This window comes from Stenella coeruleoalba (assembly GCF_951394435.1).
Source record: "Stenella coeruleoalba genome assembly, chromosome: 17".
Classification (NCBI taxonomy): domain Eukaryota; kingdom Metazoa; phylum Chordata; class Mammalia; order Artiodactyla; family Delphinidae; genus Stenella; species Stenella coeruleoalba.
Genome location: NC_137163.1, coordinates 18,287,750 through 18,307,870, shown reverse-complemented (window position 1 = coordinate 18,307,870; position 20,121 = coordinate 18,287,750). Strand labels below are relative to the sequence as shown.

The 20,121-nt window shown below is 42.2% G+C and overlaps 1 protein-coding gene across 1 annotated transcript; it reads right to left on the bottom strand.

Annotated features, from left to right (window-relative positions):
* Nucleotides 1-1,982: 1,982 nt before the first annotated feature.
* Nucleotides 1,983-19,114, bottom strand: DSCC1 (DNA replication and sister chromatid cohesion 1). The gene is made up of 9 exons (XM_079901574.1): nt 18,833-19,114; nt 16,189-16,357; nt 13,602-13,736; nt 11,384-11,474; nt 9,169-9,307; nt 8,659-8,711; nt 8,313-8,467; nt 5,779-5,927; nt 1,983-2,537 (listed from the first exon to the last, which is right to left on the bottom strand). The coding sequence occupies exons 1-9, from the start codon at nt 19,009-19,011 to the stop codon at nt 2,429-2,431; spliced, it is 1,179 nt and encodes a 392-aa protein (XP_079757700.1). The 5' UTR covers nt 19,012-19,114; the 3' UTR covers nt 1,983-2,428.
* Nucleotides 19,115-20,121: the final 1,007 nt, after the last annotated feature.

The following is a 20,121-nucleotide window of genomic DNA, read 5'->3' as shown; positions in this document are numbered from 1 at the left end:
GATATTTTGTGGGTGAGGCGAACACAGCGAGAAGGAAAAAAGGAAACACTAAATTTTAGAGGACTAAAGATCTAGCGCAAACATATTGAACAGTATGGGGAAAAGGTTTTCGAAGAGCCAGGGTCTGGCGACTAGGAAGCCGGGAAATAGGAAACCAGGAGAGGTGTGCCTCTGGTCCGCTGTGTGAAAAAACACCATAAACTCACTGGAGCTCAGTGATTTAGGCTGTAAAATACGTGATTAGACCTCAAGGAGTCTAAATCGAATTCCGGAGTCCTCACTAGGCACTGCTGCCTCAGTGTTTATTGAGAAAAACATGAAATTAGTGGATTATATAGATGCAGAATTTATTGAAAAACCGGACAAATATTTTAAAGCCATCGTATTTGCATTTTATGCATGAGAATAAAAGTTGTCAATTCCAATAAGTTAAATCTTGGTTAATTGTGGATTACGCAGTTAAAAAAAAAATTAACTTCGGACCAGATTTAACCTTGGCCTACCCCTTCCAACTGTCTTGGTGACAAGTTCATTAGCTAAGTTAAAATTTGAACTTTGGTCTAAACGAAAACACACTAGGAAAGTAAAGATGTAAAGGAACTTTATCAAGCATTCCAAAACCAGCCAGAGATTACTTGTAGTTTTCAAGTATTACCTGTGTCAGTATCCTTTATTATAGGATTATAAACTACTGTTAGCATTCTTCATTTAGGATTAGTATTGAAATGGGTCTTCTTGAATTATAAACTTTAACACCATTTGCCATGGAAGATGGAGGGGGATATTTAGGGAGATAGATGCAATTGGTTTAAAGAGAGGTCACTGGATTAAGGAAAGAATGGGAGACAAAGAAGCAGAGAGGGAGTACGCAAACTTTCATCCCAGAGTGCTTATCTGAGGTGGGAAGTAGATGGGTCCCTGGGCTGGACACCTGGTGTCTGTCAAGTGAAGTAAAATTGAAGCTTTGTTTCCCCCCCATACGCCAAGGATAAAGCTAGTGGCAGAAGCTGACCTCTGCTGATGTAAAGAGATGAGGTGACCACTCCTGAGGTCAAGAAAATTTCCCTGACTGCACAGGCACAGAAAGGCTCCTTGGAGTTCAAAAAAGAGAGGGGTGCCACCCATGATACGTGTGGACACATCCCCACAAGCCTCTGCGGTGGAATCCACCTTAGCAACAAGTTGGGCACGCATGTTAGGGAGTGTCCTAGGACAGGTTAGATGTGGGAAAAGAAACAATTGGCCAAAGATAAACAAAGACCCAGAAAAACTGTCTTATGTAAGTGATTTAAATCACCTCTTTCCTGCGCTCCTCAGTAGGGAGGACACCCACACCCTATCTCTCTGAGTGTGTATTTCTGCCTTGCTTCTGTCTTAAACAATCTGTTTCTCTGTGTGCTCTCCCACTTGCGCCAAGTCTCTAATAATAAACTTTGTACCTGTTTTTACAGTTTTTGCCTTCTAGAAACATTCTTGCTTTCAAACCGGGCAAGAGCCAGGGGAACTTTGCTTCTCGCCTCTAGCCCCTGGTGGACTAGTGGCTAGGATCCCTGGTTTTCATCCAGGTACCCAGGTTCAATTCCTGGGCAGGGAACTAAGATCTCTCTTTAGAACCTCTCACTGCTGTCTCTCTGAAATCATATCTACATCAGCCAGGTGAACAGAAGCAGCTGTCAAGCCAATTTCATCAATATAAACAACTAATTTAGATAAATGATATAGTATCAGGTGACCTCCTGTTTGGGTAGAAAGTCAAAAGTAGAGGGGAACTGACTTGAGAAATGACATTTAAGTGAATAACTAATTCTAGGAAACTATTTAGCTCTCTGAAAACTTTTAAATGTATTAATAATTAGAATGTCAAATCCTAATTAAAGAAATGCAATTTTAAATATAAAAAAAGCAAAACTGTTATTCTATAAATAAACCCACAAAAACTACTAAGAGACACTAAATATAGGAAATAACTTTCTTTTGTCGTTGTTTTCACTGTGTACATAATACAAATATAACCTGAAAGATATAAAATACCCTACTACATTTAAGGAAAAAAAGAGCAGTAGTTTTTAAATGCTTAAGATGAGGAGAAAAATGCCTCAAAAGGGCTTCCCTGGTGGCGCAGTGGTTGAGAGTCCGCCTGCCGATGCAGGGGACACGGGTTCGTGCCCTGGTCCAGGAGGACCCCACATGCCGCGGAGCGGCTGGGCCCGTGAGCCATGGCCGCTGAGCCTGCGCGTCCAGAGCCTGTGCTCTGCAACGGGAGAGGCCACAACAGTGAGAGGCCCGCGTACTGCCAAAAAAAAAAAAAAAAAAAAGCCTCAAAGAATTAGGTTTTTAAAAGTCTGGAACACAAATACATAAAAAATTTTCTTATAACCAGCAACTTTACAAAGCAACTTTAGTTGCAAAGACAAGACTGTTGTTCTTTTTAAGAAATGGGTCTTCTTGAGTTATAAACTTTAACACCGTTTTGAATCGAAGATCGAGAATATTTAGTGAGTAATGCACCAATGGTTTGCTTCTCTCCACACAAATCTCTGTGGGAACAGTAAAGAAATTAATCAACATCATAAATATTCTAGGGAACATAGCACAATTTTCACAGCACTAGCTATTTATATCTCTCTCCCCCAAATCCATCTTTCCAACAAACATAAGGGTGTGTATTTGTGGGAGAGAGAGGGTAGGGAGAGATTACTAAGCCATAACTGAACGAGGTACATCACATGCATGTATGATCTCCAACCTGCACGGTAAGAGTAATGTATTATTTAACCCCACGTTAGATATAAGGAAACTGAGGTTCAGGTGGTAAAGGATGGAGCCAAGTTTTGCAGCCGGCTCTGTAGGTCTCCAAAGTCTGGGTTTTTTCCATTATATCACACAGGCTTCCAAATCAGACATAAAAGCAATGTGATACAGTGGGGTCTAGACTCAGAGAACCTGGATACCCGGTTACCTGTGTGAGCTTATCTAGGTTACCTACCCTACCTGAATTTTAGCTTCCTCTTCTGTACCTCAAAGGAGAGAAGACTTTGACTGGAACATCATGAGGGAAGGGAAGATATGGGAGGACCTGAGCTGGAGAAGGGATCAAGGGAAGATCACACAGGGCCTTGAAGAACATGAGAGGGAGTTGTAATTTAATTGTACATATAATGGGAAGCCAGTGGAGGGTTTTATTTCATAGAAAAGCATAATGTGATCTAAGTTTTAAATAATGGAGGCAATGAGTTGATGATTATGGAAGCTAGGTAGTAAGTACATGGAGTCCGGTTCCTTATATTTTACTGTTACTTTTGAATGTTTAAAATTTTCCAGAAGTTTAAAAGGGGGGAGAGGAGAAGGGAGCAAAAACTAAAATAGGGAGACCAATCAGAGGCAGGTATGAGATGATCCATCAGGATTTGCTCAAAGTTTGAAACAGGAGGCAAGAGAAAAAAAGACAAGGAAGATTTCTAGACATTTTGCTTGGGTAACTGGATTAATGGTAGTGCTGGTAGCTGAGATGAGGGTGATGGGGTTAGGACAGGGGGAATCAACAGTTGCATTATGAGCATGTTTGAAATTCCTATTAGATATCCAAGCAGAAATTTAGATTAGGTAACTAGATGTAAGAATCTGGAGCTCAGGAAAAAGGTCAAGTATGAAGATAAAATTAGGAAGTCACTGGGCTTACATGAGGGCACCAAAAGAAAAAATACAAAATGAAGAGAAGATAGCCAATAATAGAATGCTAGAGCACTCCGACATTTAAAGAATGGGAAAACAAGGAGACATCAGCAAGAGATGGAAAAGGAGCTGCCTTGTGGGAGAAGGGAGAAGGCTGGTGTGTTTCAAGCAGGAAGTGGTCCACTGCGTCAAATAGTGTTAAGAGGCCAAGTAAACAAGGACAATTGACCACTGAATGTAAAAAAGATAGATGCCATTAGGTTAAGGATCTGTCATTGGGTTAAGGAAAGCATGGGAGACAAAGAAGCAGAGACTGAGTACACAAACTTTTAAAGGGAGCTTTGTTGTGAAGGAGAGCAGAGGACGTGGGGTACCATAGACTGTTTTTTTTTTTTTTTTAAGATGAACAGTACTACAGAATACTGTTCATAGTGATACATGTGTTGCTGGCCATAATCCAGTTGGTGGGAGACGTTGATAACACAACACGGGAAGGGACAACTAGAGGATCCTTTTAATAAGGCCAGAGGGGATGGATCTAGTGCAGAAGGAGGGTTGGCCTTAGGAGCAAGGACAGTTCATGCATCACACAGGATGGACGGCAGAGCAGGTGTGTGCCCACACAGGAGGCCGGCAGACTAGGCCATGGGAAAGGAGGTAGTTGTCTTGTCTTGTCTGCTTCTGTTTTCTCAAGAAATATGGTCGTGGGCTTCCCTGGTGGTAGAGTGGTTAAGAATCTGCCTGCCAATGCAGGGGACACAGGTTCGAGCTCTGGTCTAGGAAGATCCCACATGCCGCGGAGCAACTAAGCCATGTGCCACAACTACTGAGCCTGCGTTCTAGAGCGCGAGCCACAACTACTGAGACCATGCGCCACAACTACTAAAGCCCGCGTGCCTATAGCCCGTGCTCTGCAACTGCAACAAGGGAAGACACCGCAATGAGAAGCCCGCGCACTGCAATGAAGAGGAGACCCTGATCGCCTCAACTAGAGAAAGCCCATGCACGGCAATGAAGACCCAATGCAGCCAAAAAAGAAAATACGGTCATAAGCTGATGATGAAGAGGAAACGGGGTATTCCTGCTATGAAAAGAGAAAAAAAGATGTAAAGTAAGTTCCAATGGTTGAAAAGTTTCATGAGGAAATGGTGCCTTGCCAGGGGCCCTGCTAATTACCACTTAAATTTTTAAGTGAGACTAGCAAGCCACACTGTGTCATTTCTCTCCAGGAAATTTCAGCTGCCCTGGTGCAGGTACAGAGTAAACAGAAAGTTGGGTTTAATCTTTGCAGATTTTTGCCAATGAGGTATGACAAGACACAGAGATAGGGTGCAAGGAGTAGCGCGGGTACAGTAAGAGTTAGAAAGGCTGACCCTGGAAAGCAAGCCGGGGAAAGAGAAGAGAGAGACCCTGAGAGGTGGGAGATGCAGTGAGGAAGTGGTAGTGTTTATTAGTGGCTTTGAGATTGGTTCTACAAGCAGTGGCTTCAGGGCTAACTTGTTCTTCCACAGTCTGGCTTCTACCAGAATGTTAAAGTAAGGGAGTGGGAAAGAAAGAAGGTGGCCATCAGAGAGGGGTGCTTGCCTTAGAGTCATAGGAGGGTATACAGTTGACTGTCCCTCTATAAGCTGCAGTTTGAAAGGAGAAGAGCAACGAAGTGATTCTAGAAGTAGTAAGGAAGAGAGATGACACATACCCCACCTCCCCAGATCAGCAGTTGTGAAGAATGATAGAGAAGACAGCCACCACTGGAGAAAGTTTGGAAGGAAGCAGTGTCTTCCAGGAATACTCAAAAAAAAAAAAAAAATTCTGATAATCTAAAACCCTATGCCACTCATCATAAGAAGAACAGTCAAAATCCACTTGTGGGCTTCCCTGGTGGCGCAGTGGTTGACAGTCTGCCTGCCGATGCAGGGGACACAGGTTCGTGCCCCGGTCCGGGAAGATCCCACGTGCCATGGAGCGGCTGGGCCCGTGAGCCATGGCCGCTGAGCCTGCGCGTCCAGAGTCTGTGCTCTGCCAGCGGGAGGGGCCACATCGGTGAGAGGCCCGCGTACCGTTAAAAAAAAAAAAAAAAAAAAAATCAATTTGTAAGAAATTACTTACTCAATATATGGAGCAATATCTTCTTCTGTCCACTTCTCCCTCAGAGAGAAGAGACTATTAAAACGTTCCTGATTATCCTCAGGCAAATCATCTACTTTCAGCAAAAATATGATTTCTGGTCTTGAGTGTCTATCCACCAAGGCTAAACCCTATAAGAAATGAGAAAAAGGACAGTTCAAGTAATGGTCTGATGTTTAAAAATGACTCATTTACCTTACATTTAGCTTAGCCCAAGGTATTTAAAACATCATCCACATGAAACTTACACAAACTACCCAGAAACTTACACTAGCCTTTTTCATAAAAGAGCTCCTCTAAGCAGTGACTTACTTGTAATCTGGCTTTTACTACCACCAATATCTTGAGATGGCTCTAGTTCTAAAGGTCACTGATGACCTGTCGTTGCCAAATCCAGTGGGCCCTTTTCTTGGATTCATCTCTCTAGACCCGTTTATTTTGTTAGTGTTGATCACTCCTTCCTCTAAGCCTTTAAGCCTGCATCACGATCTCATTATTTTTCTCCTAACTTGATGTTGTAGTTCCCTGGCCCCCTACTCCATCCCGCTACTTGTTTCACCGTCACTGTCCTAGGTAACCTCTCTAAACCCATGACTTCAACCACCACTTACTTACAAATATTACAGTCATCAGCAAGTATCTTCAACTCAAATCCCTCTTCCAAGCACCAGACCTCTATATCCAAACCTATATATGCACTCATTGTGTTTGTCATCCAAACCTGTTCTCATCCTGCTAATCCTAGGAAACCAAGGCATCATCCTAGATTCCATTATTCAAACCCCACATGTAAGTGGTCACTAAATCATATAGATTTTAAGGCGTTAACATTTCTCTATCCTTTCCCCATCACCTATTTCTTTGGCCAATACTCTCTTAGTTAGGAGTAAACTGTTGGAAACCTAGATTTTTCATAATCTAGCCAACTTTCCATCAATCCATCCTCATTACTGTCACAGTGTTCTTTCCAAAAGGCAAAACTCATCAGGTAGCATTTCTAACTGATGCCACTCAATGGCCCCAAAGAGCTTTCTAGATAGAGTTGAAATTCCTTAGCACAGTCCATAGTGTCCTTCACCAACTCACCAGCACCCTTCTCTCAAGTCATGCATCCCTACTGTGTGTCCCAATTTTTATCCCTCCATGCTCTCCTGGAACCTTGTCTCTGCCCTTCCGTCTAGAGTAACACATGATCCTTTCATACTCGGCAGCTAGAACATTCATCCCTTCAGAAAATCATCCCTGATTGACCAGTCAGATGGACAAGCCCCTTCATGTGCTCCCATAACACCTTGTGCATGCTTTTCCCATGGCACAGATCACTCTACATTGTCAGAAGAGATATATACGTGTAACGTGCACCCCCACTGCCGGACCCCAGGCTGAGGACCTAGATGGCACCTTGTGTGACGTTTTCTGCTCAGCATCTAGCAAGGTGTTTAGACATAAAAGGAACTCTGTAAATATTGAGCAAATACTTTCACTTATTTAACAAATTCTCATTGAGCATATACTACATGCCAGGCAGTATGCTATATATTGGCAAGCAACAGTGAAAAAAATTCTATTAAAGTGGAGAGCAGGGAACCACATAATGAAACATTTTTCTGAAGCTAAGTGAGAGTACCATGAAGGAGAAATCCGGTCTGCCATGGAGAGTAAAACAGGAAGTATTTTTTTTAGAGTAAAGGAAGGCCTCCTTGATGAAGTGACTCAAAGATGTGTAGGAGGTGGCCAGGTGAAACTGGGGAGAAGTTTATTCTAGAACAAAAAGCTTTGTGTAAAAGTCCTAAGGTAGGAAAGAGCTTGATGATCTTAAAAATCTGAAAGAAGGCTGGTATGCAGCAGACAGGAGAGAAAGTATCAAGAGATGAAGCTTACAGGGGATGGTATGAAGAGCCTTGTAGACCAAGATTTTACATATTTTATTGTAAAATATTATTTTATATTATAATACTCTGGATTTTATATCTTAAATGCAATGGGAAATCATTAAAGTGATTTAAGCAAGAAGTTCATCTAATCTGATGGACATTTTTGAAAGATCGTTTTAGTAGCACCGCAGAGAATGGATTGGAGGTGGGCAGTTAAAAGTACAGAAGGCCCGCTTCGGGATGCTATTGTGAGCCAAACATGACAGTTTCAGCTAAGACAATGCTGATGGAAATGGAGAGAAAAGGAACAAAATGAGATACACCAGGTGGGAACCAGGATAAACTGTAAATGGGCCTGAGTGATCTCACTGAGTTGACAAATGTTCTAAAACTAGACTGTGGTGGCTGGTAACTCATTAAATTTACTACAAAATCACCCTTTTCAAAAGGGTGAACTGTGATATGTAAATTACACTTCAATAAAGTGGGATTTGGGGTTTTTTTTTAAGGATTTTTTGATGTAGAATGCACTCCTAATGGGGGACTAGGAAAATAAACAGGCTCCAAATTCAGTTCCAATACAGGCTTCATTTCACCTAGTCACCTGCTGAGTTATGGAGGTAATCACCATCGCTACCTTACCTTAAGCTGATCGAGCCTAGTTATCAGTCCTTCAGGAACACTCTGTTGCCACACTTCTTGAAACTCAGCGAGATTGAATTTCACTGCATTCTGAAGTAGCGTTTCTGCTGTAGCTCTGCAGATTTTATCTGCGCTCAATTCAAAATAAACTTCACCTAAGGAAAACGTATCAAAGAGAGTTTCATATGGTCCTCTGACAATTAATTATACTACTCATTTTTATACACAACTCATCTCCCATCACCCTATGGAGTTCTTATTTTTAACAGGAAGACACTTGAAAAAGGCATACCAATTTTAACACCTAAGAGTTAAAATACCCATTAAAATACTTTCCCAATCTTACCTTCCTCTGTATATCTCTTTCCATAACATTTAAGACAGTGTCCGATCATTTCCCTGAAAAATTTTAAACACTAATTTGAAAAGTTTTTCACATATTTATACGTTATCTTTTAAACACCATTGCTAACTAGAAACTAAGATATAAATTTGAAATAACTAAAGGATTTTGGTTGCCAAGTATAAAACTTTACATTAGAAACTAACTAAAATACACTGGACAGTTACTATATACCAGGTCCCATGCTAAATATTTTTACACAAATTATATGAGCATACCTTTATTATAAAATAGCTTAAATTATTCCTTTATATTTTTTATGGCAGAGAAAAAAAAGATACACATTTATTCACCAGAATGACCAAAATTCCCAAGTCCTTCTTGGTTGTATATTCTTTAGATTTCTATAAGATATCAAAATATAAATAGTCTATGCCCTGGGTTTAGTCCTACCCTGAAAATAATTTTCTTCCCCTTAAGGAAATCTGGAAGGACAATGAATAACATACTTACTCTGTCTCTAATGGTCCAAGTTCCTGAAGGCATGTATTCAAGGGAACTTTACTAAAAGACCAAGATTCAGAATCCACAAGCTGAGTTATGTGATTCAGAAGTTTCATCTCATAATCAAATTCAAGAATCCTCCAATATCCTACAAATTCCAAAAGTTATATTTACCAAAGGACATTTTAAACAAATGAATTGGCTGATAGACCGATAAAGCAGCAGTAAACTCTTGCCCACTGCAAAAAAGAGACATGAAAAGCCTTAGCTTTCTCTATAAACAATGCTTCTGTTTATGCTTGTCTCCTGATCATTACAAATTGTGTCTTATGGGAGATCAGATGGTTTTTAAAGAGTACTTTTCATATGACTAACATTTTAATTTTTTTTCAAGTGCTTTAATACTCAATTATCTCACAATAATCTTCTCGTTCTAAATGGAAATGTGGAAACCTGTAGCTGGTACAGTCATTTCACTAGAACGTCATACAAATGAGGTGAAGGTCATAGGTTGGATATCCCACACAGTGATCTCTGCTATGGGGCACTGCCATGGTTACAACCCTCATCTCAGCGATCTTGGAGAGGTGTTCTCATGCTCATAAAGAAGTCCAGCTCATTTAAGAGATAACAGACTCAGAAGTACAATGTGGACCAGCGGCACAATAAAAGCTGAGCCTCAAGACACATTTCCCTATTCCTGTGAAAACTATGAAATGTCATCTTATAACCAAAGGCACTACCACCACCCCTGGAGAAACAAATCACATACACACCCACCAATTCAAGTACACTCACACCAAGGGAGAATGTTCCTATTCTTACTCTGAAAAAATAAAGGCAATGTTAAAAAATGGAATGCGTGATGTAAAACTGAAAAAGAAAACTAGGAAAAAATAATCTTTGCATCCCCACACACACATACCCCCCAAAATGTTATCCATTCCCATGCAATAAGTGAATAATACAGAGGGCTGCATTAAGCCCATTGGTTCTTCTTTTTTTTTTTTTAACCTTAACATTCATGGTACCCCCTATACCATAGTAATTAGCAGCAGGCATCCACAATTAGAAACTTTATGCCCGATGATTAGGACCAAATGTGTCTCAAGGAACCACAACAAAGAGCTAAGTGTTTCCAGTTAGTAATAAAGTCATCTGCAGCTGCTTCACTCAGCAGAATTCACCACATTTGAGAGTTACAGTCTCACAAAAGCTAATCTTGCTTAAAAGATTTAAGAGTGCATCCACCAAACCATGCCAATTTCCTCCTTTCCAACACATGGGTGCAGAACTAAGCTGCTTCTCTGGGCAAACTTAAGAGGGCTGAAAAAGGGCTTCCCTGGTGGCGCAGTGGTTGAGAGTCCGCCTGCCGATGCAGGGGACACGGGTTCGTGCCCTGGTCCGGGAAGATCCCACATGCCGCGGAGCGGCTGGGCCCGTGAGCCATGGCCGCTGGGCCTGTGCATCCAGAGCCTGTGCTCCGCAACCGGAGAGGCCCCCGTACCACCAAAAAAAAAAAAAAAAAAAAAAGAGGGCTGATAAATGCATACAAACATCCACTCAAGTATTACTGCAGGCCCAGATGCCAGAAAAAAAAAATAGCTCCTACTCCACCACTCCAGACCAGGAGATAATCAAAATACAAGATAGTACTGGGCTTCTCCACCAACCCCTGAGACCAACACATACCACTACAACTTTTATACAGGTTTCTTACATAAACTACTTAACACATTTAAAAGTATGTTGAGTTATCACAAGAAGAAACACATCTTCCAAGCAATTTGGAAATACAGTGAGTTAATTCTGAACCAGGAGTTGAAGTACCTGGGTTTTATGCCTTATCCTGTCACTAACTCAACATGGAACCCTGGACAGGTCCGTTTCCCTTCCTAGGCCTTAGTTTCCCTCACCTATTGAAAACAATGAAGGGATTAGACTACCTGATATCTAAGACCTTTCCTGATCTAATATGGTTCTTCTATTACCACTCAGTCCAAAGAAAAAGGCCTGTAAGGAGTAGAAAAAGTCACTGGTCAGAGACTGTAAAGGTGATCACACGTAGTGTCTACCCCACACCCCAAAATACAAATATCATCTCTGAGCCCAAAAGAAGGTTAAATAAATAGCATGGAACAGCAATAAACAGGTGAAGATGTCCAAAAATGTCTCTCATATGATGCCCAATTCCATCATTATTAATAATAGTAAGTCATGCTACCTCCAATCTCACAGGCATTTAGAACTTGTAACTGGGTCATTATTTCTTCCTCACTTGCCTGAATTTGATCAAGCAAATCTTCAGTTGTATACTGAAACAAGAAAACAGGAAAAAAAAAAAAAAAAAAAGCAAGCACATTTTAAGGCCAACGAATTTTTTTAGACTTATTGAATAAATACATAGAAGAGATTAAGGCAAGGTACCCTAGTTTAGTTTCTTTTGTTAATCTGTAATGATTACTACAACAGAGGATAACTCTTTGTGATGTTGGATGTGGCAATGGTTTTAGATATGATGCCAAAAACACAAGCAACAAAAGACAGATAATGTGGACTTCATCAAAATGAAAACTTGTGTATTTCAAAACATCATCAACACAAAAGGACAAATACTGTATGATTCCACTTACATGGGAGATTTGGCATAGACAAATTCACAGAGACATGAAGTGGAATAGTGGTTGCCGGAGGGTGAGAGGCAGGGGAAACTGGGGAGTTAGTGTTTAATAGGTACAGAGTTTCAGGTTGGGAAGATGAAAATTTTCTGTAGATGGATACTGGTGATGGTTGCAGAGCAAAGTGTATGTAATGCCACAGAGCTGTACAGGTCAAAATGGTTAAAGTGGTAAATTTTATGTTCTGTTTATTTACCTCAATTTTAAAAAATCAAGAAAAGACGACTCATAAAATAGGAGAAAATATTTGCATATCATGTATCTGTCAAGGAGCTTGTATTTAGATTACATAAAGAACTCTCCTACAATTTAGTAATAAATAAATAACCCAATTAAAAATTGGGCAAAGGGGTTTCTGTAAAGGCATTCTCCAAAGATACAGAAATAGTCAACAAGCACATGAAAAGATGCTCGACATCATTAGTCATCAGGGAAATGCACATCAAAACCACAGTGATACCACTTCAAACCCATTAGGATGGATACAGAAAAGACAGATAGAAACAACTGTTGTCTAGGATGTGGAGAAACTGGAACCCTCACACAATGGAAATGTCAAATAGTGCAGCCACTTTGGAAAACAGTCCGGGAGTTCCCCAAAAGGCTATACAGGGTAAGCACAGGGCCCATCAGTTTCACTCTTAGGGGTGTGTGTGTATATATCTCCAAGAAAAATGAAAACACAGGTTCCCTAGAAACTTGTACATGAACGTTCACAACAGTGTTATCCATAATTATCAAATAATCAATAATATTCAAAAAGTAGAAACTACCCAAATGTCCATCAACTGATGAATGGATGAATAAACTATGGTATATCCATAAGATGGGGTACTATTCAGCAGTAAAAAGGAATGAACTACTGATGCATGCTACAACATGAACGAACCTTGAAAACAGCATGCTAAGTCAAAGAAGCCTGTTGGAAAAGGCCACTTACTGATTCTATTCATATGAAAGGTCCAGAAGAGGCAAATCAATAGAGACAGAAAGTAGATTAGTGGCTGCCTAGGGTTGAGGTGGGAGAGAGAAGGAGGGAAAGGTAGGATTAGAAATTAACAGCTAAGGGGTACAGGGTTTCTTTTGGGGGTGGTGAAAATATTCTAAACTTCATTGTGATGACTGCACAACTCTGTTAATGTACTAAAAACCGTTGGATTATATACTTTAAAATTAGTAAATTGCTTGGTATATGAATTATATCTCAATAAAGCTGTTACAAAGAAAAAAATTCAGTCAAACTTCTAATACAAATATGGTCTTCAGAATACCAGGAGAGTTCTATAACTTTGAATTACATTTAAAACTTAAAATTTTTTTACCTGGTTTATAAATATTTTTCCATACTTCCAGGAATTAGTCCATTCTGACTTTCCATTTTCATAATGTCTTTTCTCAAGAGCCCCTAATTATAACTTTTAATTAAATAAATTATCTTAACCTCTAAAAAACTATCATTTCTTAGTTAGGAACATGAGAAGCTTTCAGCTACATAAATGTCACCATGATATCTAGGACTTGCTTTAAAATACTCCAGAAAAAGACAAAAAACAAAAAAGGTGGAAGGCAGCAGGTGGACAGAATAAATGAGATTGACAAAATATTGACAGATGTTCAAGAGAGTGATGAATATATGGAGATCTTTCCGTTTTGGGGTATGTTTGAAATTTTCATAATATGAACTTTAAAAAAAAGTCAGCATTAAGTGTCTCTATAGCTCGATTTTTTAAATTCCAAATTAAAAAATGAAAATACTAGTCTTACTTTTGAGTGATTTGAATCCTTTTCTTTTTGACTGTCAGGTCCTTCATAGGTATTTTCCATCAAAAGTTTCTTTAGCTTCTTTAATTTAGGTCTACATCTTCTTAATTCCCAGTAATTATTAGAAAAACCAAAGATCTAGAAATTACAAATACATCATAATCATTTAGGGGCCATTCTAAAAGAAATCTTCATATAAAATTTCAACCAACCCATCTGCCCTCCACAAGAAGCAAGAAAAGGGAGCCAAAGTGTTCTTTCTGTTGAGAAGGCCCCCGTCCAGCCATCTCAAGCAGATGGATGGGTATCTTCAGGTAACATCTTTTCAATCCCCAGTTAAGAAGAGACTGCCAACATAGTGAGAATGGATAATTAAGCTCCATATCTCAAGTATACGCTGGAAACTAGAGTATGCCCAGAAAAGAATGACCAGGATGCTGAGAATTCTGCAAGCCAGGTAGAAACACAGAAGAAGAATATCTTTAGGCTGACAAACAGAAAATAAAGAAAAAGCATTACCACTGTCTTCAAACAATTAATATATGATAAAGGGAAGGGGGGGAACCATTGTTCTGTGTTGCTCATTATGTTAAGGAAGAAAGACTCCTATTCAATATAAGAACTTCCCACTAGTTAGAATTGCAACTAATTCCTTATGGACTTGGGAAACAGTGAGAGGCTTATCACTTAAAGAAATCCAGGTGACAGTGGCTAAATGATGGATAAATATTTCTTATCTCTCTCTGTATCTCCAGGATTTGCCCAATGTCTAGCACTTAGTAGGTGCCCAATAACTGTTTCACATGAAAGAAGGGAAAAAGGCAGAAATGGACTGTCTCCTTCCAGCTCTAACATGGAAGGTCAGGGAATGCATCTACTCTAAAACTAGTAGAAGCCTTGATTGACAAGACAAGGCCCAGAGCCTAATGGAGATGCTGCTGAATCTGAGAAAAGTTTAAGGACCAAAACACAAAGGTTGATTTCATCCACAGTTCACAAATGGGCAGCCTGCTGGCTGTATCCAACGCACAGATGTTGGTGTGTACTTTTGTGTTGGGGAAAAAGGGAGGTTTAGTATAGAGTTTTCATTAGTTGCCAACATTGAAAAATAAGATGTTGCCCCCCAAAATCTAAATTTTAAGCTTCACTTGGACAAAGGAAATCAGAAGATCTGGCAATGCTGGGCCTGCTTTCCCACAAGGCCAAGAAGTGCCCATGCACTTACTTGGGGCTTGTGTGCTGCAATCTGCCATAGAGCCCCCATTCCCTATTACTCCTGAGACTGGGTATCCACTCCCATTTATCAACACCAGTCTGCTTTGCTCACGTGCATTCCTTACCCAGCCTTTTTAGGCATCTAAAGTGTAACCACAGATTTAAAAACTCTGGTTAGTAGAGCTTTGTTAAGTTTTACTCAGTCTCAGAACACAGAATTCCCATAAGAGCTCAAAGATACTCACAGGTGTTGTTATACCCTCCCCCAAACACCTACAAAACAGCTACATGATAAGAAAAATAACACCTTTTCCAAAAGGATGAACTGTCAATATTTCTAGTTAATTACAATGAAAGACACAACCCTACAAAAACCAAAATACAATATTTACTGGCAGCTCTTCTGTTCTAGCAACATATATGAATCACTGAAATGTCCCAGTATTTTCCCTTATTTCTATTCCAATTCTGTTTTTAGGAAGTAGCTGGCCTAAAGTTTAATAGATTTAAGGGCTGTGCTTTGATTGTGTATATGTAACAATCTAGCCAGGATGGAGACTTTGGTTTGGTATCTGCCAACAGCAGTCTCCAAAATAATTAAAAATTTGTTATACATGGCTATGAATAGTAATGAACTAAACTAATTTCAAAGGTGAAAAACACACTTCCCTCAGAAACAAATTTCTTCATTTCTCTACCTCATCTAATGCACTAGTTATGGTTTGAGGGAGTCCTTTCAAAACCTATCCATGGTAAAACTTCTTTTTTTTTTTTGCGGTACGCGGGCCTCTCACTGTTGTGGCGTCTCCCGTTGCGGAGCACAGGCTCTGGACGCGCAGGCTCAGCTGCCATGGCTCCCGGGCCCAGCCGCTCCGCGGCATGTGGGATCCTCCCGGACCGGGGCACGAACCCGTGTCCCCTGCATCGGCAGGCGGACTCTCAACCACTGCGCCACCAGGGAAGCCCCACGGTAAAACTTTTAAAATGAGTCACCTAATAGCAGATTTTCTATATTACAGAAAATGGTCAGCTTATCTGGGACTTAAAAATCAGATTGGGATAAGAAAGACAACTTTACGTGACTCTGAACAAACAAAAATAATGCTGAGAAATTTCAAATTTCATTAGGGAACTTTTCAGATTCTCTATGATTGTACATTTCACACCTCAAGTTTGTTTGTTTGCTTTTTTTGGCCACGCTGTGCGGCATGCAGGATCTTAGTTCCCCCGACCAGGGATCCAACCCTTGCCCCCTGTATTGGGAGCACGGAATTTTAACCACTGGTCGGCTAGGGAAGTCCCACACCTCGAGTTTTTAATTAAACGCAAGATTGGCACATGTGTTGTCATTCTCACATAAATCAGGAGACCGTACCTCAGTGTGAATAATGTTACAGTGTGTCCCTTCCATCTTCATCTGGTCTGGAGTTTTACAACCAGGAATAAAAAGCAACATATTGGAAGTGTCTGCTATTTTCAAGTCATACGTTTTGTCTTTACTGCACAGAACGGCCTTCTCATCCTTATCACCACGAATCACAAGACTGCAGGAAAGTGGGAAAAGAAAATACTTGGTTTACTGAGACACCAATGGACATCTTCATTATAAACAGTTCCAAAATTGCCTAGGCTTCTAGAATTTAAAGCTAAGTCTTAAGGCTGTGTCTGGCCCCTGCTCTCACAGCCCTCCCATGAGCTCCACAGAGCAAGGCCTGGGCCAATTGAGACCCAGAGGGGCAGCCGGTGCCCTCACTAAGGAAAAATAATTCCACATGGGCAAAAAAGATCCAAGGAGGCCAAGAGGCCAAATGTTACCACGTGGCATCTTTGTGCAAACTGCTGGGAAAAGCTTCCAAAAGCTTCGGTCAAGATTTCACAACTTTCTAAAATTACTGAAGCAATACTTCTCAAACTTATGTGTAGGCACGTTAGGGAACCCTGTTAAAAAGCAGATCAGGATGCAGTATGCCTGGGATGGGACCTAGGACTCTGCACTACTAATAAGCTCCCAGATGATGACCATGCTGCTGGTCCTGGTACCCACCCAAGAGTTGTCCTTGTTTTGGCCTGCGTATCCCCTAACAATCAAAGGAGCACAACCTGGCCTAATCGTCACCTATGCTGCAAAGAAATCGGGACCCTGAGAAAAGAAAGCTGCAATGTTGAACGAAAAATACGAAAATGGTATGTTTACAAACTAGACTAAATGATGTCTCTGACAAAGGGTCACAGGTGGAAAAAAGCAAGAAGAAGGAAGAGGGGAAGGACAAAAGTGAGGAGGTGGAAGAAGAAAAATGATAAAGATAATGGAGATGACAAAAAAGGAGCTGATTCTAGTAGTTTTCCTTGTCTATAAAGTATTTAAACCTCCTGTACACAATTCATTTCTTTTAAATAAATAATAAAAAACCTGAAATAGAAGACTGAAAATAGTTTTTTAAAACCAATCCTTTGGGGCTTCCCTGGTGGCGCAATGGTTGAGAGTCCGCCTGCCAATGCAAGGGGACACGGGTTCGTGCCCCGGTCCGGGAAGATCCCACATGCCGCGGAGCGGCCTGGGCCCGTGAGCCATGGCCGCTGGGCCTGCGCGTCCGGAGCCTGTGCTCCGCAACGGGAGAGGCCGCAACAGTGAGAGGCCCACGTACCGCAAAAAAACAAAAAACAAAAAAAACTAATCCTTAAGTGAAAATAAAAGGTTTTTTAAAGCTTCTTGGTGCTAACAACATTTAATAGTCCCAAGTACCTACTCTTAACATTTATTTCCACGTGGCACTATCCCTGCTTTCAAATATTTCGTTTAAAACAACTACCCCTTCCCTCTACAAAAAAAAAAAAAAAATTAAAACACACATTTTCATTCTGGTTTTTGTCAGCTAGATTAACTATAACTGTACAAAGAAGGTCCTCGCACCTGAAGTCTTTTCTCAAATTCCTGCCAACTCAGCTGGGATGAAAACCCATGAGTGACGTTCTCCTTCAGTTCCCTTAAAGATACGTTATTGCTAGCATCTGAAGACTGGCCAGTTAACTATAACACGGCTAGATGAGTAAAGTAGGCAAAGTGAAAGCCTGAAGGATTCAATTAAAAAAACATAAAAGAGAACAAACGATACCTAATAAAATACAGGTGTGGGAGGAACAACAGAGCAGAACAGAATTAAACCAGAGCCCCTAACTCCTCATTTCCCTCATTTCCAGGGACTGCACAAAGTTGAGAGAACGGACTTCTGTTTTTGCTTTGTTTTGTTTTGTTTTTGCGGTACGCGGGCCTCTCACTGCCGTGGCCTCCCCCGTTTCAGAGTACAGGCTCCGGACGCGCAGACCCATCGGCCATGGCTCACGGGCCCAGCCGCTCCGCGGCATGTGGGATCCTCCCGGACCGGGGCACGAACCCGTGTCCCCTGCATCGGCAGGCAGACCCTCAACCACTGCGCCACCAGGGAAGCCCTCCTCTGTTTTTCAACCCATGGTCTTGCAGCAAATGCGTAGCTGACCTAGAATTAGAAAACAGCTTCCGATCCCCACTGAGTGACCCCAAGCAAGTTTGTTTTTTGAGGGCCTTCCACAATTACCAAGTCTGTAAAAACAGCTTTACACTTATTCCCCCCCAGTCCTATCTACTGAGTAAAATACATATAAGTAGCAGGCAAGAGGAACTCCATAAATACTGGATATTACCAATGGACTTTAAGATAGAATGGCAAAGCGTTCTGTGTAGTGCCTGGCCTCACTGTTAACATCTCCAAAACTTCCCCGAGACTCTATTTCCGGACTTGTTTTCGCTGACAGAGGCCTCCAAGACCAGCCGGACTAGTCCAGCTAACTGGACGGATTAACAGTGGCGCGGACTCCTCGGGAAAAGGTAGCCAGCTGGGGATCAGGTCACCGGCCTGCTGCGAGAGACCTGGTCAAATCAATGCACCTCTCTGGCCCAGTTTCCCCATCCTGTGTTTCCCCGCAGGAAAATCAGAAGGTGGATAGCACGAGGCTGGAGGCGGCAGGTCCCGGCCCCGGCTCACCTGTGTCCTGCCTCAAGCTGCTGGCACAGCGCGGGCTCCAACTCGAGCAGGCAGAAGTCGCCGGCGGCTGCGCTGGCCCCGGGGCCGAAGGCCAGGCAGTGCACGGTGGGCAGCAGCTCGGCCGCGTTCAGCTTGGCGATCTGCAGGGTCGCGTCCACCTCGTCGCGGGTCCTCCTCATCGCTGCGCGGGGTCGGGGGGGGTTCCGCAGTGCGCGAGGAGCCGCAGGTTTAAGACAGGAGAACAAAGCTCCCCGGGAGGCCGCGACCCGGCGAAACAAGAAATAGAACAGTGCCTGTTTTAAAAGCGCGCCTAGGCGGCTGGGGGCGTGTTTCCGGGGCGGAGCGTGCCGCGGGGGCGTCCCCGAGAGAGTCCGAAAGCTTCCCGGACTCGTGCTCCGCGGAGGACTGCCGGGTCACCCCAGGCCGAGCAGCGGCTGCTGGAAGGAAACCCGGCCTCCGCGGGGAGCTCTCGGCGGAAGCTGGCGGGAGCTGAGCTGCGACCCCGCGGGGCGCCACGTAGAACCTTCCTGCACCGCTTCCGCTGCCCTCCTCCCCGCCCTGTTTCCTGCCAATACCCCCATTTCCTCGCCATCAAAATAGTCGCGTCTTCCGCCAGTGGCAGGTCTTGCAATAAGCACTTTGCATGCATAATTTCATGAATCCTTCACCACAGCCCTGTGAAGTGGACCCTTTTAAATACCGTTCTGCAAATGAGGAAGCAAACTCCTTACCCCAGGTGGCACAGCCAGGAGGTAGTAAAGTCTGACTCCAGTCTCGTCTATTACGGCTCGAAAAATACCGCACCGAGTTTGTGCAAACACCTTGGACCGGCAGTGAGGTCCTGGTAGAATTGCACAGGACATCTCACTTCTTTGGGTCTGGGGACCACTCATTATATCTGGGAATCTATGGCTCGGACTAGATCCATCCATTCGTTGAGTACCTAGTCTGGGCTGGGTGGCAGGTGAGGGGCTGAGACCCCGTGTCAAGAGGAAAGCACCTTCCTGAGGTAGGCAAGGCCCTGCAGAGTCCTGGGGAGACAAACTCACCACTACAGGATGTGTAAAGTGCTCCCTCGGCTTTCTCTAAGGTGTCTTCTAATACATCAAGATAAGATCTTCTACCAAACCTAGATCTTAGGCTGTGCCGAATGTAGCATTTTTCCCCCGAGCAGATCTACACAGGCTCGCATACACGGTATGCAAATTTAGATCTAATATAAATATTTGACTGCTTCTCTTTTTTTTTTATTTATTGAACATTTTTGGTTTTGTTGCTTCTTATTTTTT